Raw genomic sequence first — 25,647 nt, forward strand, 5'->3', positions numbered from 1 at the left:
ACACCAAATATGGAAGAATATAAAAACTTTTCTTTCATGCTTCTGTTTTGTTTTTTTCAAAATTTAGAGCTTTGATATTAATTCTAGATTTGATTATTTTATTAGATGATAGAAGTTTTTTTGTTTTTTTTATTCTTTTATTTAAATATATAATATTTTATAATAAATGACTTTTTGACAACATGACTCTAAAATTTGTATAATATATAATATGATTTCAAACTAAATAATTATGTTTTTTATAAAACTGAATAAACTGAAAACCGACGGTATATAAACCAAACCGAACCAAAGTAAATATGGACTTAGAATAGTAGTTATATTTTAATAACCGAAATACCGACAAAATCGAACCGAACCGAAACCCGATATCCGGATTGAATACTCCTAATCCAAATTAAACCGAACTATTGTTTCATTTTTTTTTTTGTAAAAATATTGTTTCATTTTTCAAAATATAATAAAATACTAACTTCATTCCGCGGAAGGCGCGGATCTTATCCTAGTTAAACTATTAAATTACAATGTTTTTGTTTTTTTGAACAGCTTAAATTACAATGTTAACGATCTATTTATCATCATCATGTCTTGTTATACAGTCGTGAGTCGTGCTACGTTATTTCTTTTGTTAGTATATAGTAAGAGGAATCCAAATGGAACTCGAAAGTTTCACATAACATGACGAAACGTAAAAAGATCTATTTTAGTCGGTGTTTTACATAACATATATATGTAGTTTCGTTCGATAAACTTTAGTAGAAATTGACAAATCATGAGAAAATTCTAAAGCTAGACACAAAATATATAAAAGACAAAAGTCACAAAACCCCATTCAAAAGAAACCGAAAATGGAAAGTTCCGAGCGAAAACGATGCCGTTCCACCGTAGTCGAAACTATCGATGCGCCACTACCAAAAGTGTGGTCGATATTACGTCGTTTCAACAAACCCCAAGCTTATAAACGTTTCGTGAAGAGTTGCAACGTTCGCTTCGAAGGCGACGGTGACGGAGGAGAAGGCTCCATTCGGGACGTGACGTTAGTCTCCGGCGTTCCGGGGGATTTCAGCACGGAGAGACTGGACGAGCTAGACGACGAGTCTCACGTAATGGTAGTTAGTATCATTGGTGGTAACCATAGGCTTGCAAATTTCACATCGAAGACAATGGTGGTTGCGTCGCCGGATGATGAGGCGGACAAGACAGTGGTGGTTGAGAGTTACATAGTGGATGTGCCGGAAGGAAACAGCGAAGAAGATACTATAATGTTTGTTGATACCATTATTAGGTATAATCTCGTATCACTTGCTAAGCTTACCAAGAAGAAGATGGGACCATCTACTTCTCTTTAATTAGTTAATAATAGTTATCTTTGGTTTTATAGTTAAATTACACAGTTATAAAGTTATATAAATCGTTGGTTTAGTATAGCCTCGTGTTAAAAATAAAGCATGTCTTTGGTTTCTTGCGTACGTTTAGTCATATATATTTCTTGTGCTATTTTTATATAAAAATCTATGTAAGAAATACAATTAAGCAGTGCTATTGAAGAGTTACTTCAATTAGTGATCTTTGAAATAAAGGAACGACAGCTAAAAATCACGAATCCATTGTTTTTCTACTAACCGTATGAAGCGTACGTGGATTTTAAAGTTTATTGTTTTTGCTAACATTTGGAAAAATAAAATGGATTTTAAAGTTGATCCCTGTGTTTGAACAACAACATGCATTTCAAGATTGAACTCATTTTTGTTTGTTAACTCTGTTGTGCTAATTGTATTATGAATTATTATGTTATAAACTCTACTTAGTGAGTAGTACAGATCTTTTAGAATATCCTCATCGTTTGAAATTCTTTTTTAGTTTAAGAAGTTCAGGCAGAAGCACATAAACTTTTTGGGTAAATAACAAGAGTCGGTTGCTAAATCTTTTCTATGCAGTTGTTGAAATTCGAATCTTACACCTCTATCTACATTTGAAGAAAAGCTTTACGAAGGCAAAAGTTAACAGCTCTGGATATCTCAAAAATTTATATAATTATTACTCCTTCCGTTTCTAATTATAAGTAGTTTTGGTTAAAAGCACGAATATTTAGAAAGTTGTTATCTTTTTAAAAATATCATTTAATCAATTAATTCAACCAATTAGAAAATGTCTAACATTGTTTCATTGGTCACACAATATCCAATAAATGAAAAAATTGTATTGAAATATGTAAACTATTTACATTGTGAAACAAACTATTTTTCTTTAAACTACTTACAATTGGAAACAGATGGAGTATATAGTATTAAATTAAAATATTAATAATATAACAAAAATATATTTCAAAAACTGAATATTTACTTAATAGTTTTCCAAGCTTAGTACCTAAAATTTATTTTTAAGTTTTAAAATAAATATTCATTATAATATTAATATTTTGGGTTATTAGTTATTATTATATTCATATTCTTTTGAAATATATATTAAGAATATATTTAAATCTTTGCAATAAGGATGTTATATCTATATATTTATATATAAACAATATAATACGTTTATTTGACTTTTCTCTTGCTATTTTCTGTAAAATGTGAAAATTAACATTAAAATTCTGATATTTTTATTTACTAGTTGTATGGGCTACTGGGCCTTTTTCTAACAGCTCAAATAGGAAGAGACAAGTTTTGTTACTTTTGCATGTGTTTTCTCGTTGGGCCTACTAATATGAGCTACTGGGCCTTTTCATAGTTTTAGACTTTGAGTGTGTTGGTGGGGCACCGTGTCTGTGACTGTGAGTGGTTTGCCACGTGAAAGAAACTTCATTCCCGCAAATTTAGGGATTTTTGGTCAACTAAACTACAATTTCACTTTTCTCTTTCAGAAAGAATAATAATACACACAAGGAGAGGAGACCACACAGAAAATTTAAATACTTGGTTTCTTGTGTATTTCACAAGCTTCTTTGTTATTGATAAGTTTATTTTATTAGTGTATTTTTCTGGTTCCCGACTGCTTCTCAAACGGTTCCTCCTTTCTCTTTTTGTATACGTAAACTTAACTTATACTGTAACTTTTTTTTACAAAAAAAAACTTAATACATTTATTTTACTGCTACTTCAGTCATGATTGATCTATAAAAAATAAATTTGGAGATCTGGTATCACTTGACATGTATAAGAGCTCAAAACGAAGTTGTTGAAATAATGTTTTTTTTTCTTCCATTACCTATAATTACGTTGTGTTTCCATGTACACAATGTAAAGTCAAATATTAATTCGTTCGTTTCTTTTCTTCATGAAGAACTAGTAGGTTTTCAACAATTCAACTTGTAGGCCCGTACATAAAAACTATGTCTCTAAACCTTGTAACTTAAACTCTCATTTTTAACAACAAACTGTTTTAAACAACTCACCTCCCAGATTCCTATTAGATCATTCAAGATTTTGAATATCAACCACATCATGGTCATGGTTTAGTGGCAGGCAAATTCCCTTGAGCTAAATGATCCAGATTCGAAATAACCCCACGATATTAAAACATGCGTGGACATGCAATATGAATCTCTATATTAGGATACTAAGTCACGTGATACTCACACTACAAAAAAACAATTGAATTGCATCAGTTAAATTGTATCACAAAAATAAGTGATATAATTTTAAATTACTTATTTGTAAATGATGTTAATATTAGTTAATTTTACATCAGTTCAGTAAAATGATGTAATATTTATTAGTTTATATCATTTAGACAAAAATGATTTTATTCTATAAATTTATATCAGTTAAGCAATTGATGCCTTTATTATTTTGGTTAACATCACTTATGAAGATGATACAAAATTTACATCAATAAAAAACTGATGCTAATAAAAATTATATAACCATATTTTTGTTTAACATCAGTTTAATAAAAGTGATGTTATGTTATCTGAATTTATCAGGTAGAAAGATTATATAATATTTACTTAATTTAAATCAATACAAATTAGCTGAAATTTCAAAGAACCCAATATTAGGAAAAGAAGTTACGATTTTTTTATTTAGTTTTTGTTTTGTTTCTTTAACTTAGTGGATCTTATTTATAACCGTTTTGCTAAAAAGAAGTTTTTTTCTTTTATAATCTCAACAAATCTTTTTTTTCTTCTTCTTCTTTTTCAAACCCTCGTTCATCTCCCAGTGTAACAATTTATAAGTGTTCTTCTTGTTTTCATATCTCTATATTTCTTATAAGTCAAAAACTAAATGACCACTTAAGACAAAAAGTTCTTTCTCAATTTCACAGCCTCATGTCTTCTATATATGCAAAAGCAAATGATGACACCTTACAATTCTGAAACTATGTGATTCTCACATTCGACTCCGCACTGTCTACTACCCCCACGATTCCATTGTACTAATACATGTATTTCTTCTTTTTCCATTTACAATTTTAAATCTTTTTTTATTTAGTAGTGATTCTTACCAGATCATCTGATATTCTCTTTTTGTTTTTGTTTCAGGAGCAGTTATCAATTTAAGAACACCATCAACAGAAGAACATACATTGAAGGAGAAGAAAAATATTGACTGAAGAATTCTCATGTGGAAAATTTAACTTTTTATCGTTTTCTTTTGCTGAATTCATCCTATTCATGTTTTTGGAGGCTTGCTATATATTTTTTTCCATATTGTATCTTCTTTAAAATGAAGAAAAAGAAAAAAAAATAATGAAAAATCTTTTTATTTATTTATTCATTGACATAAATGTATAGATCGATATTAATTTAAAATTAATTAAAAAAATAATATTAATATTTTAATTAATAACTGTAAACGATATAATTATTAAAATTACTTTTAAAAATAAAAAAATTTACTTCAGTTATCATTAAATGATATAAACCTTTAAATCAATTATTTGAATTGATGTTAATATTATCATCAGTTTAAAGAACTGATTTAACTGTTAAAATCATTTTTTACAACTGATATATCTTGACATCACTTATAATAATTGATGAAAATATTTGGTATTTTTACATCAGTTATTAGAAAAATGATGTATATTATTTGCATCACCACATTTAGAGTCATTTATTTAACCGATGTAAATTTCTTTTATATCACTTATAAGTAATGCAAAAATTGAAATTAAATGATGTTAAACCACTCTTTTTTGTAGTGTCACATGTATAAGTTAGTTAGAGTTAGCTTGTTTATACTCTGCTATATATACACTTTGTACATTGACATGATGATTAACGAAGATAATATTCATTCATAATCTTTCTTAATATGGTATCAGAGCCAGGTTGTTGAGTATACCCCTTTGCTACTAAGCGAGCCTTGAAACGATCAATCGTGCCATCGGCGTTGTACTTGATCTTGTACACCCATTTGTTGCCAATAACATGCTTCCCTTCAGGTAGAGAAACCACATCCCACGTATCTGTATCCTCAAAAGCAATCAACTCCACATTCATAGCTTTTGTCCACTTACCAGACTTCATGGCCTCAAGAAAGGATTTGGGTTCATCAATGCTTAGATGGTGAACAGGATCCATCGGTGTTGAACTGGGTTTGCAACCAAGCAGACCAGTGTCTTCGAGAATAGACAGAGCATATTTCCGTTGACACAGAGAAATGCCTTTTGATGAGCGTGCAATCTCCAAACCGAGGAAGAACCGAGGAGCACCAAGGTCTTTTATCCTGAAAGCATTGTGAAGAACCTTCTTCAAAGCATCGACGGCATTGTCATCATTGCTGGTGATGAGAATATCATCTACGTACACGAGCACATCAATGAAAACAGAACCAACGAGCTTGACGAATAAGGTGTTATCAGCATGCGTCTGCTCAAAGCCATCACCAATAAGAACCTTCGAGAAGGTATGATACCATTGACGACTGGCTTGCTTGATACGCTTCATGTTACCTCTGATAACAACCTCGCTGATATCTTGACGAAGGCCTTACAACCAGCTCCATTCCGGTTCCTTCTTTCCAGATTATCAGTCTCAAGTCTTTATCTTCCTCTCTCTGTTCCAGATTAAAGACTTGTGGGGGCGTATTAGGATACTAAGTCACGTGATACTCACATGTATAAGTTAGTTAGAGTTAGCTTGTTTATACTCTGCTATATATACACTTTGTACATTGACATGATGATTAACGAAGATAATATTCATTCATAATCTTTCTTAATACTCTACTTCACGTTGCAAACAACCAGATCTATTTAGCACTGCTAGACACATCCTCATGAAAGTAGTCAGTTAGACCTCAAAAAAACATACTTCAAATATATTAGGCCAATTGGTGTTAATTTGTTTGTGATCAGTCACCAAAAAATCGTTACCATGAATTAATCGGACGTTTGAGGAATGAAGAATGTTCAGCTCCAAACAGACTTTTTGTAAGAAACTTTGAGCAAATATCAATTAGTGCATCCGGAGAAAAAGAAAGAAGATTAGGCACCATGATGAAACATTGTGTGTGGCTCGGAAAAGGACAGAAAAACATGTGTTCCATTACCAATGAAGATGGTCCACTTCACTTACTGCTTATTTGGCTCACATAAAAGTCTTTTCTCAGTTTTACTTTATTTTATTTGTTTTATTGCTTTTGAAAGAATAGTTGAAACACAACCACTCCTCACGTTTTGCCTGAGGAATCATTTACACTAATGCCAATTTTGTCTCTGATCTTCTTGTATTCTAATGTCTAAAGATATACTAATTTTTGTGCAAACCACTTTAAGTTCCAATAGCAAAAACAAAAATAGTTGTTGATCTCATCATTAATTGTCAATCAAACATTCCGGTGAGCCGATGGGATTGATTGATATGAGCTCAATTATATGCAATGAAAACATAAGATCTTACATTAAATTTCCCCCTTAGACAAATATTGAGAAATTAAAATTTTAAGGAAAATAAAATAAAATAGAAAAGTCTCTTTTTTCAACAATTCTTTTATCAAAATTCATCTGCTATTTCCCTAAACTCAAGCCTTCAATCTCGGCCCCAAACATTCGGCGATATTACAATATTTCTATGTTTCCTTTTTTTCTTCTTTTTAATCGGCTACATTATTAAGAACAACTACAATCACAAACACAACAGAAGAAGAGTTTCAGTGGTTTCTGATTCTTGCTTGAGCTAACTTGAACCTTTTTCTCATTTTCATGTTAGTTTCTATATTTTATGTTCTTCTCACTGTAGTTCTTTAATTGTTTGATCTGCTTCAGACAACATAGAGATTATATTTCTTTTATCTCTATAATAACTTTTTAATCTTTTTATTTTTTCAAGAATATATGGAGGGGAGGAAGCTGAATCTGTATGCACCATTACCATCAATAAGACGAATTTCAAGTAAAAAAGAGCATTCAAGTGAACCAGAGAACAAGACAGCCATTACAAGACCAGAGCCGAGCAAAGAACAAGAAACGTCTGTTTTTGTATTACCAGACCAGAGTTTCGATCATCTCACAGAACCAGTTTCAGTTCCTTTTGTCTGGGAACAGATCCCTGGAAAACCAAAAGATGACATGGCCACATTGATCCAAGAATCAGGCTTACTAGAAGAAACTGATGAAGAAGACGAAGAAGAAGATGATGAAGATACTGTTTCTTCTACCGGAAGCTTCTCTGTTAACTGCAGCACAAGTGGAGTGAGCGAAATCGAGATGAACGGCGAGAGATCTGAAGATGCTTCGTCTAGAGAAAGTCTCGATCTGATGATGTCGAGGTTCTTACCAGCTGCTAAAGCAATGGCGTTCACACATCAGAAACACCAATCTCCTTCTTATTCTTCTTACAACTCCTCGGAACAGAAGCAAACCGTACAAAACAGAGAAGCTCTTGTAACTCGCCAAAGACGTCAGTTAGCAGCTGAGCATGAACATTTTGCTATTGTTCAGAGCCTTTATGATGATCTAAACATCGAAGAAGATGATGATGAAAGTGATGACGACGATGATGATCACCGGATCCTCCCAGAAGTCACTATCAAGAAAGCTTGTGGATTCTTGCCAAGGCTTTGTGCTAGTAGGAACTCGTTCAAGTTCTCAAACCCGGTTCCTCTGGATTCAGGACTAAACCGGAGTTTGAAACATTCGGGTGAGCAAACCGGGATACCAAACTGGTCGACTAGGCGTCTCTCCGGTTTCATCTCTCCGTACCGAACCTCTTGTTCGGAAACCGGTTTTCTCGGAGCTCCGGTCAAACCGGAGAGCTTCAAGAGGCTAAACAGAGGAATAAGCAAGTCTCAAGAACTGTATCCACCGAGAACAAGAAGAGAGACTCTTCCTAACTACTCACATTCTGGAGAAATCAGAACGTTTAGAAACTCGACCTCGACTCCTTCCAGGATCCAACGGACGACAATGCACGACTCGAGGTTCCTTGTGGAGGAAGTAAATAGAAGGAAAAGCAGCAGCATCAACAGGTCAGGGAATCTTTTGAAAACATCGCCGGAATACACCGCGGCGATCTCTCCTCCACCATTACCGGAAACCCCGTCTCGGTCTTGGCTCGGAAAAACACTCCTCCCGCCGGCGAAGCCTAGGCTTTACGGTGTCGTTTTAGGTCAAGTTGGTGTTAAGAAACTGGATCAAGAAATTCTTGAATCGACGAAGTGGGAGACGATTGTTAAAACATCATATGTTCACAACGATCACGTTCGTTATTCTCAGGTATTAAATAAAATACTCTTTGCACATTTATTTTTCCAACCAAAAATCAATTTTTTATTTAAAGAAATTTGTATTAGTGAGAGCATCTGATTTATATATATCTTCATTTTGTGAAATCTAATGCAGGAGCTGGTTGTTCATCCCTCTCGTCAGCAAAATACATAAAAACCAGAAATTACTTCTTTTATAAAATTTAATAAACAGCTTTAGAATTTGCCTCTCCTTTTTTTTGCAGGCAACACAAATTTACCTGAAAATTTCGTGTGTGAGAGAGAGAGTGTGTGTGTTTGTGAGGATTATAATTGTGGCATTTGTTTTCCGACCACATGTTTTGTAATTGAAGACCTAAATATTATTGATGTTTGATAAAACATGCATTATATGGATAACCAGTTATGACATTTACACAGCATTCATAGCATTGATCCAAGAATTTGGCAGCTTCGATTTGAGTATTTTACCTCTACAGTGAAAATATTTAGTCTATAAAACCGGGGTGTATATCAATTGCTTTAGAATAATTAAAATCCCCATATCTGAAAATAAAGATAAGAGTTATAATAATCTCATATACATTTATGTTGTTTTACTTTTTTTTGTCTCAAGTCTTAACACATTTGAAATTTGATATTGACGGTAATTATATATTAAGAAAATAAGAAGTTATGGGAGGCATGTCGTGATGAATAATGATGGTTCATGCACAAGTGCACATGACATCAACTGAAAAAAAAAACATTTATCTTGTGTGACAGTGCTAGTTATAGATGACGACTTGAAAATCGTTATGTACCGTTAGATTAAATGATAAGATATCTAACGGTCAGAAATGTTTACAATTTTATTACCGGCCCTACTACTAGTAGTAAAGTATAAGGCAGGCACGTCTCATTGGTCCTACTATACACTTCTTTTTATAATAAAAGAAATACAAAACATAATTATTTTAATTTACTTTAAAATATGTACACAACAATGTGACGTGTCTTAATCAAATTAAGCACATATGATTTTATTAGAAGAATTAAGCATCTATAATTATGTAAATTGTAAACTAAAAGCAAAATTACAAGGAATTAGGATTGAAGAAATTGGAAATTTTTATTCCAAAATATTTTAAAAGGAATACAAAATTCTGCAGAGAGAGAGATAGGGGAAGAAAAGGGAGAGGGAGGAGAGAGAAGACACCACCACCCTTTGGCCCCTAGAGAGACCAAAGATGATCGAAGAGAGAATACTCTGAGATCATCATCATCATCCTGCAAAAACAAGAATTCAATTATTTATTTTATTAAAAGATTGGATTTGTTATATTGTCATCGATTTTTCTGGAAATATTTTGATTTCTTAAATCCTCCACACCAACATTTTTCTTGCCCTACCTTGCTTCTTGATTTCTTCTTTTTCGGGAAACACAAAAACAAAACGCATTATACGCAATCCCTTTTTACAGTAAGTTTTTCTTAACCTTCCAATCATTTGCTTGATTCCTTTACGTAATTTGCAATGTTCTTCATTTAAAGAGGAAAGAGATTAAAAAAATATTTAGGGCTTTCTATACATTGCTTGTTCGAGAAGGTATCCCTTTCGTAATTATTGATTATGATGTCTCATCTACTTTTTCTTTTCTTTTTTTTTTCGTCTTGTCAGGTATTAAGAAACAACGAGCTGTATAGAGATCCAAGAGATGTATACTGTGATCAAAAGGGTTTTGTGACATTAATTTTCAAAACCTGGAAAAATGATCAAGGACCCTGATATTCGAGAATTTTTTGGATTTTGATTTGTAATTAGAAAAAGAATTAGTTTAGTGTTGTTTGTTAAAAAAACACCTTATAATGGGTTGTGGATTCCACTACTCTTGCATCCTCTTCTTGATCATTAGTCTTCAAACTCCTCTCTCATTTTCTATCAATACCCAAGGTCAGTTTTTTTTTGTAAATCCCATATTTTTCTTATTATTTTCAAGATTTGTTAAGGGTTTTGATTCAAATATTTTTGGTGAAAATTTAGGATACGCATTGTTGAAGTTCCGAGCAAGAGTCTCAGATCCTCATGGAACTCTTGCAAACTGGAATATTAATAGTGATCTCTGTTCTTGGTCAGGGGTAACTTGTGTTGATGGTAACGTGCAGATTCTGTAAGTTCCTCTGTTCCACAAAGCTGCAAAATCATTACTATCTCTTAATGTTCCGATAAGGTAATGTCTATGTGCATTTAATAGGGATCTTAGCGGATGTTCTTTGGGAGGAACGTTAGCTCCTGAGCTTAACCAACTAATTGAACTAAGATCTCTGTAAGAATATCTTTAATGGTCAAACTCCAATTGTTTTCAACTTTTGGGTTGGTTTATGGACTAAACCGGTTTTTGTTCTTATAGAAAACTCTCCAAGAACCATTTCTCTGGAGAGATTCCAAAGGAGTTTGGGAGTTTCACAAAACTTGAAGTCTTGGATTTGAGAGACAATGATTTAACTGGAACAATGCCTCCTGAACTAACCAATGTCTTATCGCTAAAACACTTGTGAGTTTATGGTTCAACGCTTAGCAAAATTTATTAAAGAATAGTTACTTAAACATAGTTTGAATATGACCTTGTTGAACTATTCCAGGTTGCTTTCTGGTAACAAATTTTCGAGTGATATGAGCATAAAGATCCTGAGACTGCACCCGCTGTACTCTCCTTTTGCTTTTCTTGGCTGTGCAAATAGAAAACTTGGACACTGGTAAGCTCTATAATATTCTGATTCATCTAGCACCATATAGGATCTTCTCAAAACTGGAGATTCTCTCTTGACAGTATTTCAAGAAACCATGTTATTCGAGTTAAAAAGGTTGAAGCATTTGTATTCCGTATCAAAGCAACTTCAAGACGTTTCTTGAAAGCACTCCCAAGTAAGTTTGGACACAACACTTCATAGCGTTGAAACTAATGATCAGTACTTAAAAACATTTCAATCTGATTCTTGCAGGTTTTTTGGACAAAACTGATATCTTCAAACGACGTGAGTTACTCGAGGAGACAAGTAACTTGGCAGCTGAGCCTGCTCCTCAATCTCCTAGTCCTTCTCCTGAGACTACAACTGAAGCCTCTCCTCGAAGCAGCGGGTCTTTCCCTGCAGTAACCAACGCAAAGAAGAGGATACCACCTTTAGTCCCTCCTCCAACATCTCCTGATGAGGACACTAGTTCCGTCCCCTCCAAGAATCAGCCACAAGATAATAACCACTCGAAAGGATCAAAACATGTATGGCTCTATGTGGTTATCGCGGTTGCTTCTTTCATCGGTTTGCTGATTATAGTAGCTGTCATATTCTTGTGCCGTAAAAGAGCTGTAAAGAGCATAGGTCCTTGGAAAACTGGTCTTAGTGGACAACTACAGAAAGCTTTTGTCACCGGTAAAAAAGTCTTAGCCCTCTCTGTTTCCCTTTATAACACTCTGTTTCTTATAGGAACATTAACGTTGAAGCTGAAACTTCATAGGGGTACCAAAGCTGAATAGGGCTGAGCTAGAAACTGCATGTGAGGATTTCAGCAATATCATCGAGACGTTTGATGGTTACACTGTTTATAAGGGAACTCTGTCAAGTGGTGTGGAGATAGCTGTAGCTTCAACCGCGGTTTGTGAATCTAAAGAATGGAGTAGAGCCATGGAAATGGCTTACCGTAGAAAGGTTAGTTATACGCCTTTTTTAAAAAAAAAAAATGGACTTAAAGAAAATCATTTTGGACTAGAGTTAGTGTATAATATAACTTTTATTTTGGGTAGATTGATGCACTTTCTCGGATCAACCACAAGAACTTTGTGAATCTGATTGGATACTGTGAAGAAGATGAGCCTTTTAACAGGATGATGGTCTTCGAATATGCTCCTAATGGAACCCTTTTCGAACATTTGCATGGTAAGAAGGAAAAAAAACATTGGTCTCGGTTTCATAATGTTCTCTAGTCAACATTCTCTCTCGGTTGATATATAACGTTTTTGGCCTTTATCAGATAAGGAGATGGAGCATCTTGATTGGAGCGCAAGGATGAGAATAATAATGGGAACTGCTTACTGTCTTCAACATATGCACGAGATGAACCCTCCCATGGCACATTCGGACTTCAACTCGTCTGAGATATACCTAACCGATGACTACGCAGCCAAGGTTTGCTCCAACATCTCTTAAAAAAAATTAATTAGTGGTATTATTAAACTTTACTCTTTTAAGTTTCACAAAGATAATATTTTTCATTTATTCATATATAAAAATAAAATACATTAAATTTGTTATCATAAAAGCATCATTTTTTGTGATTAAAAATATCCAATAAAATTAAATCATTAATAGCAATTCAATATATTTTCTTAAAAATTACAATAATTAAATAATGTAAATTTATAGAAAACACAAAAATTATATTTTATGCAACAATTTTTTTATTTCCCAAAAACATTTATTTTCGTGGAAAGGAGGTAGTATATGTCGAGAAGCTATGAAACATTGAAACTTAATGTTTATATTACATAGTTGCTCAAGAAGATGTTCTTAATTAGTTTAACCAAACTTTGCAGGTCTCGGAGATTCCTTTCAACTTAGAGGCGAGATTTAAACCGAAGAAACACGTGAGTGGTGACTTAGAGCAAGCATCATTGCTACTACCTCCAGAACCAGAGACTAACGTCCATAGCTTTGGACTCTTAATGCTCGAAATCATCTCCGGAAAGCTCTCGTTTTCAGACGAATACGGATCTATCGAACAATGGGTACGCATCTAAATCGCTTTCTATACGGATATGATCCGCGTATATTAACGGTCTTGGCAATGTTTCAGGCATCAAAATATCTGGAAAACGACGATTTAGGAGAGATTATAGATCCATCGTTAAAGACATTCAAAGAAGAAGAGCTTGAAGTGATATGTGATGTGATGCGAGAATGTCTGAAACCAGACCAGAGACATCGACCTTCAATGAAAGATGTAGCGGAACAACTAAAACAAGTTATTGACATAACTCCTGAAAAGGCTACTCCAAGGTCATCTCCTCTTTGGTGGGCAGAACTCGAGATCCTGTCCGCTGAAGCAACTTGACCCTCAGTGAAATGCTCTTTGTCTTATACGTTGTGCCATATTTTTTTTCTTTTTTCCTGCTGGTTTCTTGTATCAGTTTTCTTATACGAGCTTTGGGTTCTTGATTCTTCACATTCAGTTTGTTTTTGATTAGTGTTTGCTTCTTGATGAATTTGATATATACGAGTTTCGATATGTGTTTGTATGATGAGGCATAGTATAGGCATATATCGTATTCACGTGTATATTTGTGATGAATGTGGGAGTATAGTTTTCTCTTATTGTTACTATTAGTTTTTCTTGTTCTTTTTTTGGTTTCCTTGTATGAAAAACCCCGAAACACATCCCAAATCGATTAAAAAGAGCAGCAGCTGAAGACATATGGTGGCAAGATTAACAGATGTGCGACAGCTGTTTTCCTTCTTTTTGACTTTTTGTTTTACTTTTTCTCCTCGTTATTGTGGGGTTCTACACAAGTTCTCAAAATATACAAGTATATATTTTGAACCTTAGTGGATGGTCCGAACAACTGATGAGGCAGAAGATACATCACGAATCTAAAGCTGCCACGGACGCTGAAGACGACGTGGATAAGTGATGTTGAGCTGTCAAAACATGCAGAGGAATCAAATATTCGCTGCTACCAGTTTTAGAGTAGATAAATTTTCGAAGGAGTAAGTTTCCTCCCTGGATTGATAGAAGATACTAGAGCTAACTTTAGGCATTGTTAGTTTGTTACATATAGGTCTGAGGATTGAATTGTTTTGAGCAACACTCAAAGTCCTAAGATGATAGATGTGTTGACCTTGAAGTTCTTAGCGGATTAGCAATGTTCTTGTTTTATTGTTCATAAAATAAATCAGTAGTACATATGCAAATACATATGCAAACCGAAGATTGATGGCGCAGCCCTCTTAAACATTTTTTCAAAAGTGTTCAAAATAGTTATCTTGGACTGTTAAATATTATTTTGAGTAAAATTCTTAGCCCAAACAAAGTTGTTATGACTTGTATGACTTTTCTTTTCTTAATAATACAGACGACAACTAGTCAGAAAAAATACAGATGACAGAAGAAAAAGTAAAATCACATCAAATAAGTTGTTATGGCAATTTTTTAGGGGTAAAATACTGTTCATATATATGTTCGCTTACTTTATAGTCTTTGATGTTCGTGAAAAAGATTATATTTCATGCCATACACAGTTCATTATAACTACACTGATCATTATTAGTAGTAAACGAATAGATAGTGTAATGAGGAGAGAAAGAATATCAAAAGAACTCCCTCAGAATTAAGATTATCATTACTTGCTTTGGTCAGACTGGACTTGGATTGAAGACTAAGTGTTTATGATAATAGGTTATAACAGATGACCGTCCGTCCAAGAAATCTATTTCTTTCATTCGACATTTGTGGAAAGACATTCCAAACATGAATCAGTTAATATTGTAATCAGTCTACTCTATACTACTGGTAATCAGTCCACTCTATACTACTGTATACCACCTATGTACGTTCTCTCTCTCACGTTCGTCCATTTTTTTTTTCCCGTCAACAGATTTTATTGATAGCAAATTTGTGAGCAACACAAACCAACAGAAACCAACGGATACAAGACTTTTCCGTGGTTAGCTTAACCGGCAGAACATAGAGATATCTCCGGGAACTAGAACCCACAACGGGGTAACATACAAGATTAAGAAATATTACAACCTTAAGACAAGTGACTAATCTTCCTCACTACTAGCATAGGTCTTACAAAAACAGGAAATCTGACCGATAAAGTATCAATGGCATCTGCTTAGTGGAAATGCCCTCGGCCAGACCACCACTAAACCTCCTCCCCCTAGAACTCTGAGGAAACACCTCAAGGACCCAATAACAGAATCTTCATAATCCGGCAAGTAAAGAACCTTGCTAACACTCCCGGAAACGGCTTGAACAACGACGAACATTGAACCTAGGTATGAAGCGACAAAACCAACAGATCTCCGCACGATCTGCACAAACAACTAAGGGTTAGGCCCATCTAATCTGGAAGCCAAGAACAGGCTGAGGACAGCAGAAGCCGTGAACAGCAAAATAGAGGATAAGATGAAAGCCAAAGCAAATTCAAAGAGGACAAACATCACCTGCAAAAGAAAACCAAGCCAGCAGCAAAGGAGACCCGCAAAAACAGAAGGACAAATAGATCTAGACGAGAGCTTCAGGACAAAGCTATTGTAGCTAAAGCTACACCGTCAATCCACAGATCCGGAACTTTTGAAACCAAACTCCAATCTAATTCTGAAAGCCAAAAACGAATTGGCAAGGGCGAATCTCCTCCCAAAACGAAGGTAAGTCACACACCATAAACAACACACAAACAGAGTACACAGGAAGAGATTTCGAAGGACACAACACCCGTAACTGCTTCTCTCTACAGCGTCGAGTCTCCAGAACAAGTAGATTCACCGAAGATTCACACACCTTCACGAGTGAGTAACGAAACCAACAGCAACCTCTGACCAGAGACACAGACAAGGCGGTAGCAGAGCATAGACGGAGGCCGAGCAAAGGAGAGACGAGATGACTGGAAAAGGAAGCCTCCGACGCCGTTACGTATGCTCATGCGCCGTCCGGTTGTCAGAGTTTTTTTAGGTCGAGAGAGAAAAGGGGGCGGTTTTGTAATCTACTAGTTTTTCACGTTCGTCCATTCTACAGCACTATTTCAGAAAAATATATATATATCAAAAGAAAAAGAAAAACAGAAGGCAGTGTAATTTCTTTTCCACCTAAACTATGACTATGAGGGAAATTTAAGCAGAGTGATTATCAGTTCTTACGTTCCCGCTGAATAGTAACAATCGTAAGGGATCCATATGCTTCTTTTGTAGTTCCAATTTTTTATACTTTTCGACACAACAGAAAAAGAGGCAACTGAAATGGAATTACATTTTCATTCGTTCATATATATGAAAAAAAAAAAAAAACAGGTACATGGAAAGGAAGAAACAACAGTACTTATGTATGTGTCAGGAACCATAGGAGTGAGTGACATTATGCCTTTCGTTTCCCCACCGACGTAACTGAACCTGAAACGCAGCAGCCGCTGCCAAAAACTCAACACACTGGGGCGGAGCTAAAACGTCTAAAATACCCTTAAGCGTTTTCAGCCGCACACAATCTGCCGCCTTCACCATCTTCTCTAGCCTGGTCGCTAATCCCTTCACCGCCGCCTCGACCAACACTGCAGATTCTCCTTCTGCTCCACCCACATGACATCCAAGTCTCGCCAGCTCCACCATTTTCCTATCAGCCATAGCCACCTAGAGACAACCCCAAAAGTGTACAGATTATTAATCAAAAATAACTTAATTCTTTGCATATTTGACGTTCGCTAGCTTTCATTGGTAATAGTACCATGCAAATATAAAATTGTTGTAATTAAATTCTAAGCAAAAAGAAACATATAATAATATACTCCCAATTCAAATGTATTCGAACATTTAATCCCAAGAGGAAAAAATAATTTAAAGATCTGAAATCCGTACAAATCCAGTTGTGGACCCACCTGATATCGCTCCATCTCTGTCTCAATTCTTTCTTCGTCGAACCTGATCTTAACTCGCAGCTCCTCCAACCTCCTCACCTGAGCCTCCGCAAGCACCACCGTCGGCCTCCACGACTTCCTCAACCTATCAAGCATCCGAAACGCCGTCGAAGGTTTCCATCCGGTTAACCAAAAACAAGATTTCTCTAACGGGTTCAGCCAAACCGGTCCGAAGAAGGCCAAAACGTCTTCTCCAATGGCTGCCCATTTCGCTGTGTAGTAAGCTTTGTGATGTGTAGTGAGCTTCGAGATCAAACCTCGAAGCTCGATCTCACTCATAGTGTTGATGTTGTTATGAGCAATTAAGAGTTGATGAAGATATTGCTCGAGTTGAAATATCCAACTCTCGTAGAATTCGAGGAACTTTTCTTCTATTCGGTTTCTCATTTGGCTTTTACGTTGTGATATATCATATGAAGTTGTAGCCTTTTGGGACAGTCTATGGGTATACCTACGACTCTCTATATATACACTCTGTTATAAATTATAATTATAAATATGTATGTCATGAATATATAATATAATTATATTTTATATAGTATATTACCTCGTCATGAATTTATATTACTAAACCGATTAACTACTCTAATTGAATCACAACCTTTATCCCACTAACAAAATAAAACAAATACTAACACTTTTTTTTTTCAAATACTGACACCACTACAAGAAAACAGATATTTAACGAGGGCCATTTAACGAGGAAAAGTGTTTCGTCGTTTATCGTCCGTCGTAACAAAACTTTCGTCGCCATTTCCTCGTAGACTAGCGAGTCTTCTATTTTCTCGTAAGGACGAAGTTAATATTTCGTCGTAAGTTCCTCGCCACTTTTCCTCGTAAATCACTCGCGGGATTTCCTCGTAGAAACCACGCGGAACACGCGTCGTTACTTACACGTAAGGTCCTTGAAAATAAATCCTCGTAAATTCGATGTAACCTCCTTGAAAAGGTTCCTCGTGAAGTCCACGTAGATTCCTTGAAATATTTTCCTCGTAAAAACCTCGAAAGGCTTTCCTCGTAAATTCCTCGGAAATCTTTTCGTCGTAAATAACTCGTAGAGTGCCAATTTTCGAATTAATAAAAATATTATTTGATAAATATAATAATTAAATTTAATAAAATAAAAGTATTTAAATATTGGATTTATAAATAAATTTTAAATAAAATTCAGAAGCAACAAAATATTTTATATATAATTAAGTTTTGGATTTTATAATACATAAACCGAAAAAAAACTAAAAAAACTAAGACTCGTTCATCGCCTCGTAGAATTCCTCGCTCCTCCTCGTAACATCCTCCTCGTTATGTGTGCCCGATGACTCGCCTGGAATGGGATTTTGTTGTTTCATGTTCCTCAACAAAGCTTCCCATTCCGGATTTGTGGACGCTATAACGTCGATGAAGGCCTCGAGTCCACTCACACGGCTTTTGGTCGCGCCCAGCTCGGAACGCAACTGAGTGACTTCTTCGGTCCGTCTCTGAGCATAAGACGATGTCGCTCTCGGGACATCATTGACGGAACCGATCCCCAACGTACGTCCCTTTTTCTTAGGGACAACCTTAAAAACAAAAAAAATATATTTGTTAGTTAAATTTAAAAGGTAAATTTAATGAATTAATAATTAAAAAGATATAATGTTAAAAAATTTACCTCCTCGTAAATCTTATCCACTTCAGTTGTGGATAAGGTAACCGGTAATCCGTCGGCGGACTGCTGGGTCAGCTGAGTCTGGCGCTCCTCAACCCGAGAAATTACGTCGTTGTAGATTTGCTCGGACTTGCCATCTAAGAACTGGCCCGCCTTGTTCTTGTGGGTCCGCTCGTAAAGTTCCGGAAGAGTCGGGAGACGTCCCAACTCTTTGGCCTAAAAACATTTAAGAAAATTGTTAGAAATATATTTAATTATATTAAAAATAATAATTAAAAAATTATTATTTAATTACGTACCATTTGCAAACGGACACCGGCATGGGATTTTTGGCCCGTAGAGTGTTGCATCGGGCCGTTACCGTGCTCGTCTACCGTGTTACGGGCGGCAGCACAAATGTTTGCGATCCTAATGGAGTTGGGATCCTTCCAGTAACGGATGAGGCCGTCCCAAACATCCGTGGTAAGCTCAGCGGGTTTGCCACGGGTGTACCCCTTGACGATCCAGGCACCCTTCCAGTTGCAAACCGTGTCCGACAAGCGAACTTGCGCCTTCTCGTAAAACGCCTTCCTCACTCTCTCACTGACCCCGATGGACCAATGATACTTTTGCTGCAAAAAAAAAAATTAATAATCAGTTATTAAAAAAAAATATAAAATAATTAATTAATAGAATTATTTACAGCGTAAATCTTGAACCACGTCTTTCGGATGTAGATCGGCGTCAATTTCCAGTTTGGATGCGCCATGGAGAAGTAACCTTTAATCGTCTCGGTTACATCTGTCGCAAGGCAATTGTCAACCCCAAACCGGAAAAAAATGAAAATTTAAATTATTTAATGAAGTTATAAATTAAAATAATTATTTAAAAAATGCACTTACCACATAGTCCCGTCGGGTCTGTTAGGGTCTATGATTGGTAAACCAGCTCTGCCTGGCATACCGAGAATATCCTCGACAGTGTACTGCGAGAAGGGAACAGTAGGTGGCACCATGAGATCGGAATGAACAGCGGCGGGGATCTGAGGAGGAGCCATCGGAGGAGGCACCGGAGGAGCCATGGGAGGAGCCATCGGCTGAGCCATCGGAGGAGGCATCGGAGGGAAGAAATGCTGAGTCTCGGGAACAGACTCCTGATCCGAAGAACCTGAACCGCCGGCACCTGAAGAAGAACCTGGCGGGTCTAACTGACTACCAGGCTCACCGAATATCTCCCTGTAGTGAGCAGTAAGCAAGTGCTTGCGAACCTGCAAAAATATATTTTTTTGAGATTATGATCATCAATAATTAAAAATCTATCATCAATAATTAAAAAATCTATCTAACGAACATAAAATCCGTAAACCTATCTAAATTCCCTAAACTAACCACCTAAACTAACCACCTATCTAAATTGTCTAAACTAATTATGGGGGCGAGGAAATTACCATTTTCGGAGGAGAGAGGAATGGGAGAGGAGTTGGAGACGAAATGGGGAGGAAATGGAGAGGAAGTTGGGAGGAATGGAGAGTGTGAGGTTTGTGCGATTGTATATATAACTTACGAAGGTCTCTCAATTTCCTCGTAAGGTTACGAGGAATTAAAGAGGCCCGTCTTTCTGTTCCTCGTAAAAACCACGTAAACTTACGAGGAAATTGCGAGGCCCGTCTTTCTGTTCCTCGTAAAAGCCTCGTAAGTTACGAGTTATTAACGAGGTTATTTTCTAAACCTCTAAAATCGAAACCCCAAACCTTAAACCCCATCTTTCTTATATTCTACTTCATATATTCATAACATATCTTCCTTTTAACCTCAATATTCTTAACATTTCTAACCTCAAAATTTATAACCACAATTCTTTAACTTCTAATATCAATCTCTTCTTTCTAATATAAACTTACAAAATCAAATTATTTATTTAAAATTTTTATCTTGCAACAAAAATATAATCCTTTGAAGATTTGAAAATATAATCCTTTGAAGATTTAAAAATATAATCCTTTGAAGATTAAAAAATATAATCTTTTGAAAATTATAAAATTATTAATGGGGTTTGGAGTTTGGGATTTAAACAAAATAGATAAGAAAGATGGGGTTTGGGGTTTAGGGTTTAGGGGTTTAGACAACATATCTCGTTAAAACCTCGTAACCCCACGAGGAAATAACGAGGAAATAAAAAAAACAGAAAGCCTCGGTAATTCCACGTAAGCTTACGAGGTCCTTACGACGATTCTGGCTTACGTGGAATTAACGAGGCCCGCGTTTTTCTTTTTTTCTATTTTCCTTGTTATTTCGTCGTCAACTACGAGGAATTAACGAGGTTTTCTTTCTAAACCTCTAAAATCAAAAACCCCAAACCACAAACACCATCTTTCCTATCTTCTACTCTTCATATTCCAATCCCAAACCTCAATCTTTTATTTTTCATTCAAAACCTCAAACCTCAATATTTTTTTTGAAGATTTGAAAATATAATCATTTGAAGATTTGAAAATATAATCTTTTGAAGATTTGAAAATATAATCTTTTGAAGATTTAAAAATATAATCTTTTGAAAATTATAAAATTATTAATGGGGTTTGGAGTTTTGGATTTAGACAAAATAGATAAGAAAGATGGGGTTTGAGGTTTAGGGTTTAGGGGTTTAGACAACATATCTCGTTAAAATCTCGTAACCCCACGAGGAAATAACGAGGAAACAAAAAAAAAACAGAAAGCCTCTTTTGATTTCCCACCCAGTCGCCCAATCTGGCTAAAGATGTCTGGAACACCAGCAACTGCGTATGTTGGCGCGACACCACCATCATCATATCTCCTTGGAGCTTTTTTCCGAGTACGTACTTTTGACGCAAAGTAGTACGATGTGAAGTGAGAAGTTTCTTCCGTCAAACTTCCAGCAATTATAGAACCTTCAACCTTTGCAAGGTTCTTTGCTTTTCCCTTCAAATATTTCATGGCTCGCTCATACTGATACATCCATCCGTAATGTACAGGTCCACGAAGCAATGCCTCATATGGGAGGTGGACAGCTAGATGCTCCATTACGTCAAAAAACCCAGGAGGAAATATCTTCTCCAAGTTGCACAATAAGATGGGAATGTTCTCTTGAAGCTGTTCCACGACTTCTACTTTAAGGGTGCGGGTGCTCAGATCCCTGAAAAATGCTCCAATGCCTTGTATATTCCAAAAACAATTATACACATATTAGTTATATATATTTCAAACTAAATCATTATATATAAAATAACTGCAATATATAATATAGTACCTGCAAGTGCTTCATGTACGTTTGTAGAAGTAGCTCCGCAAAAGCAAAGGGAAGTAGTCGTTGCATAAAGACATGACAGTCATGACTCTTCATCCCGGAGAACTTTTGACCCTTTTCAACGCATCTAGACAGATTTGAAACATACCCATCGGGGAATTTCACTTCTGATGCTACCCAGTTGAACAACACCGACTTTTTTTCTGAAGACAATCTGAATATCGGAACAGGAACTTGCCCATTACTGTTTATATGTAACTCGCTTCTTGAGCAAATATCCGGCAAGTCTAACCTCGATTTTATGTTGTCTTTTGTCTTCCCCGGGACATTCAATATTGTATTCATGATGTTCTCAAAGAAATTCTTCTCTATATGCATCACATCGAGGTTGTGGCGCAGAAGAAGATCCTTCCAATATGGCAACTCCCAAAATATACTCTTCTTATGCCAGTTGTGATGAACACCGTAAGAATCATGCATATTAGGGGGGACATGCCAATTACCACCACGAGGAACTATTTCCAAAGCTCCATAGTAATCGAGTTGCTTTTCAGTTTCTTCTCCAGTTAAATATGGAGGAGGAGTGTCTCTCACAACCTTTTTGTGCCTAAACAATGTCTTGTTTCTTCGGTACGGATGGCCAATGGGAAGAAATCGACGATGACAATCGAACCAACTTGTCTTCCTTCCATTCTTCAGTTGAAATGCATCTGTCGCTCCATTACAATATGGACAAGCTAATCTCCCATGTGTAGTCTATCCCGACAACATCCCATAGGCAGGAAAGTCACTTATGGTCCACAAAAGCATCGCTCGCATCGTGAAATTCGTCTTCGTTGAGCAGTCATACATCCTCACCCCAGTTGACCACAAATCCTTCAACTCTTTTATCAGGGGTTGCAGGAAAACATCCAACGACCTTTTAGGATGTTTTGGACCAGGTATTAATATGGTCAAGAATAGCAACTCCCGTTGCGTGCACATCTCTGGTGGCAGGTTGTATGGCGTAAGAAAGACTGGCCACAATGAATATTGTCTCCCTGACATTCCGAATGAACTAAATCCATCTGTGCGTAATCCGAGATACACATTCCGGATATTGCTAGCGAATTCCGGATATACTTTGTTAAAATGTTTCCAGGCTCTTGCATCTGATGGATGTGTCATCTCACCATCCGTCTGAGTATGCTCGGCATGCCATCTCATCTTTCCGGCAGTCTGCTCTGATTGGTACAATCTTTTCAATCTGTCTGTAATTGGTAGGTACCACATCCTTTGGTACGGTACCCTATTACGTCCCCGTCCTACCGGCTTGAATCGTGGTTTCTTGCAGAATCGACATTCTTCTAACTTCTCATCATTTCTCCAGTAGATCATGCAGTTGTCGATGCAAACATCTATCATCTCTGAAGGCAACCCAAGACTATAAACCAGTTTCTGAATCTCATAATAAGAATCAGCAGACACATTGTCTTCCGGCAAATACTCTTTAAACAAGTCTGCCCATTCATTCATGCAACTTTCAGGTAGATTGTGATCAGTTTTAATATTCATCATTCTAGCAGCCAACGACAATTTAGAGAGACCTTCTCTACAACCACTGTAAAGTGGTTGATTCGCCGCATTTAACATTTCATAAAACTTTTTTGCATCTATGTTAGGTTCTTCATCTTCATCATGAGCTACGAATGCATCAGTTACCATATCATGAACCCTATCAAAATCTACCATCTGCTCCTCCTGATGGTAACTATGTTCATTATGCAAATGATGAGCAACCGGTTTTTCCTGAAAATTGCTATTACTACTACTAGCTTCATTCTGATCATAATTATTATAACCTTCTCCATGTTGAAATCAGATATAGTAATTTGGCGTGAAACCTCTATTTATTAAATGCTTCCAAACATTTTCACGATTTGATTGTTGCATTTCCGACATGGACAGAACATCTTACCGCTTTCTAGGGCGAGCGGTGTGGAATCTGTTTGATGCATAAATGTCTCCAGTCCCGCAACGTATTCTTTCGTCACTCTCCCGTTAGCATCTCTATGCATATACATCCAGCTCCGCAACTCGTAGACATTCCCGGGCCTGACATTTTTTTTTTTTCACTTTTTTTTGTTCTTGTTGGTGTGTTTAAAATGATGTTGAAACTTCCATATTTATAGAAAATTTTCGAATCTGGTAGTTGAAGTTTTGCGATGAATTTGCGAGGAAAAGGTAAGTAGCAAAAAAAAAACATGTTTTAAAATTCCTCGTTAAGTTCACGTAAAGTATTTCCTCGTAAAGAAGACGCGAATTTACGTGGGTTTTACGAGGATAGTATATTTTCTCATTTCCTCGTAAAGATAATGCAAGGTTTACGTGGTGTTTACGAGGAAAGTGTATTTCCTCGTTAAAACCACGTAATGTTACGATGATTTTACGACGAATTTTTTTCTTCGTTACTTTACGAGGAAATAACGACGTTTTGTTTTTTCTTTGTAATTTCCTCGTAAACTCGTCGTAAATTTACGAGGATCATATTTCCTCGTTAATTTTCCTCGCCAAAGTGTTGTTTTCTTGTAGTGCACTTTCGTACACTTTTGAACATATAAACGATCAACACACATTACCATTTTGTACTTGTGTATGAGACTAGTGAGAAAAGTTGAAGAGTAGTCAAACTATGTTATATATGTTAGCTACACTTTTCTATAGTAGACTAGTGAGAAAAGTTGAAGAGTAGTCAAATTCAAACTACGATACACTATGTTGGTTACTAAGAAAACCTAGTAATATTTGAATGTTGTCACTATGAAAATGTTTGACAATATAACTAAACTTGGAGAAGTCATCTAATCTATTAATTTAGGGATTATCTACTATTTGAAATTCTCATTTAAATTTTGGACTCTTTTATAGTTGTTGCTAGAATATATCATGCCTCCTATACAATGCAACCTACCAACTTAAATTAAACCAAATCTTAACCAACATAGATTAGTTAAACCTAACCAGTAACACTTTTATATATTTTTGGTTAGTCTCTTAATATAATTAGATCATATAAAACTGAACCACTTTAAATCAACGAGTTCCATATCATTCCAGACATAAGAAAAAAAATATCCGACTCATTTACAACGTAAGTATACAAAGACCGTGTATACTTATGCTCATTGATCTTCCAAAAACCAAATAATTATGGCATAGACCAACATATATAGGCTCATGTTCGTATCACTAACTTTACTTCCATATATTTACTCTTCACCTACATCATATCACAACATACACAGTTCTGCAAGAACATGCTTTTTTTTTGTTCAAACAACCAAATAATGGTGGCATATGGTCAGTAGATTTTTTAAATATGTTTTTTATATATTACATTTTACGAGACTATGTGTATAAGTTTTTTTTTTTTTGAAAAAGTGCATAACTATGTGTATAAGTTAAA

General features: G+C 35.6%; 5 protein-coding genes across 6 annotated transcripts; 3 read left to right on the plus strand and 2 right to left on the minus strand.

Moving 5' to 3' along the window:
* The first annotated feature begins 784 nt into the window (after positions 1-784).
* LOC108839418 (abscisic acid receptor PYL13) lies at positions 785-1,611 on the plus strand. The gene has a single exon (XM_018612182.2). The coding sequence runs from the start codon at positions 849-851 to the stop codon at positions 1,347-1,349; it is 501 nt and encodes a 166-aa protein (XP_018467684.1). The 5' UTR covers positions 785-848; the 3' UTR covers positions 1,350-1,611.
* Positions 1,612-6,878: 5,267 nt separating this feature from the next.
* LOC108843701 (uncharacterized) lies at positions 6,879-9,062 on the plus strand. The gene is made up of 3 exons (XM_018616955.2): positions 6,879-7,151; positions 7,277-8,661; positions 8,788-9,062. Exons 2-3 carry the CDS (start codon positions 7,282-7,284, stop codon positions 8,824-8,826), a joined length of 1,419 nt encoding a protein of 472 aa, XP_018472457.1. The 5' UTR covers positions 6,879-7,151; positions 7,277-7,281; the 3' UTR covers positions 8,827-9,062.
* A 695-nt stretch (positions 9,063-9,757) lies between these two features.
* Positions 9,758-13,911, plus strand: LOC108843719 (protein MALE DISCOVERER 2). The gene is made up of 13 exons (XM_018616979.2): positions 9,758-10,113; positions 10,312-10,584; positions 10,675-10,801; positions 10,886-10,957; positions 11,042-11,185; positions 11,274-11,387; positions 11,462-11,556; positions 11,634-12,059; positions 12,145-12,335; positions 12,431-12,563; positions 12,658-12,812; positions 13,220-13,411; positions 13,480-13,911. The coding sequence occupies exons 2-13, from the start codon at positions 10,500-10,502 to the stop codon at positions 13,735-13,737; spliced, it is 1,992 nt and encodes a 663-aa protein (XP_018472481.1). The 5' UTR covers positions 9,758-10,113; positions 10,312-10,499; the 3' UTR covers positions 13,738-13,911.
* A 2,730-nt stretch (positions 13,912-16,641) lies between these two features.
* Positions 16,642-17,782, minus strand: LOC108839419 (protein DOG1-like 4). The gene is made up of 2 exons (XM_018612183.2): positions 17,273-17,782; positions 16,642-17,027 (listed from the first exon to the last, which is right to left on the minus strand). The coding sequence occupies exons 1-2, from the start codon at positions 17,696-17,698 to the stop codon at positions 16,734-16,736; spliced, it is 720 nt and encodes a 239-aa protein (XP_018467685.2). The 5' UTR covers positions 17,699-17,782; the 3' UTR covers positions 16,642-16,733.
* A 3,980-nt stretch (positions 17,783-21,762) lies between these two features.
* On the minus strand, positions 21,763-24,119 carry LOC130499072 (uncharacterized). 2 transcript variants are annotated; one of them, XR_008937987.1, is made up of 2 exons: positions 22,206-24,119; positions 21,763-22,110 (listed from the first exon to the last, which is right to left on the minus strand). XR_008937987.1 is itself a non-coding variant. In XM_056992979.1 (2 exons), the coding sequence occupies exons 1-2, from the start codon at positions 22,680-22,682 to the stop codon at positions 22,084-22,086; spliced, it is 504 nt and encodes a 167-aa protein (XP_056848959.1). In that variant the 5' UTR covers positions 22,683-24,112; the 3' UTR covers positions 21,763-22,083. The 2 variants fall into 2 exon arrangements, 1 of the variants encoding a protein (XP_056848959.1); XM_056992979.1 differs by having other exon boundaries at positions 22,206-24,112.
* Between the last annotated feature and the right edge of the window lie 1,528 nt (positions 24,120-25,647).

This window comes from Raphanus sativus, chromosome 2 (assembly GCF_000801105.2).
Source record: "Raphanus sativus cultivar WK10039 chromosome 2, ASM80110v3, whole genome shotgun sequence".
NCBI classification, from domain to species: Eukaryota; Viridiplantae; Streptophyta; class Magnoliopsida; order Brassicales; family Brassicaceae; genus Raphanus; species Raphanus sativus.

Excerpts from the sequence above, each read along its gene's own strand:
- LOC108839418 (XM_018612182.2), top strand. The coding sequence starts at position 849 with ATGGAAAGTTCCGAGCGAAAACGATGCCGTTCCACCGTAGTCGAAACT.
- LOC108843701 (XM_018616955.2), top strand. The coding sequence starts at position 7,282 with ATGGAGGGGAGGAAGCTGAATCTGTATGCACCATTACCATCAATAAGA. Across the intron at positions 8,662-8,787 it reads ATCACGTTCGTTATTCTCAG|GAGCTGGTTGTTCATCCCTC; the intron begins GTATTAAATAAA and ends AATCTAATGCAG.
- LOC108843719 (XM_018616979.2), top strand. The coding sequence starts at position 10,500 with ATGGGTTGTGGATTCCACTACTCTTGCATCCTCTTCTTGATCATTAGT. Across the intron at positions 10,585-10,674 it reads ATTTTCTATCAATACCCAAG|GATACGCATTGTTGAAGTTC; the intron begins GTCAGTTTTTTT and ends GTGAAAATTTAG. Across the intron at positions 12,813-13,219 it reads CCGATGACTACGCAGCCAAG|GTCTCGGAGATTCCTTTCAA; the intron begins GTTTGCTCCAAC and ends CAAACTTTGCAG.
- LOC108839419 (XM_018612183.2), bottom strand. The coding sequence starts at position 17,698 with ATGAGAAACCGAATAGAAGAAAAGTTCCTCGAATTCTACGAGAGTTGG. Across the intron at positions 17,028-17,272 it reads CAGAGATGGAGCGATATCAG|GTGGCTATGGCTGATAGGAA; the intron begins GTGGGTCCACAA and ends GGTTGTCTCTAG.
- LOC130499072 (XM_056992979.1), bottom strand. The coding sequence starts at position 22,682 with ATGCATGATTCTTACGGTGTTCATCACAACTGGCATAAGAAGAGTATA. Across the intron at positions 22,111-22,205 it reads CGTACATGAAGCACTTGCAG|GCATTGGAGCATTTTTCAGG; the intron begins GTACTATATTAT and ends GGAATATACAAG.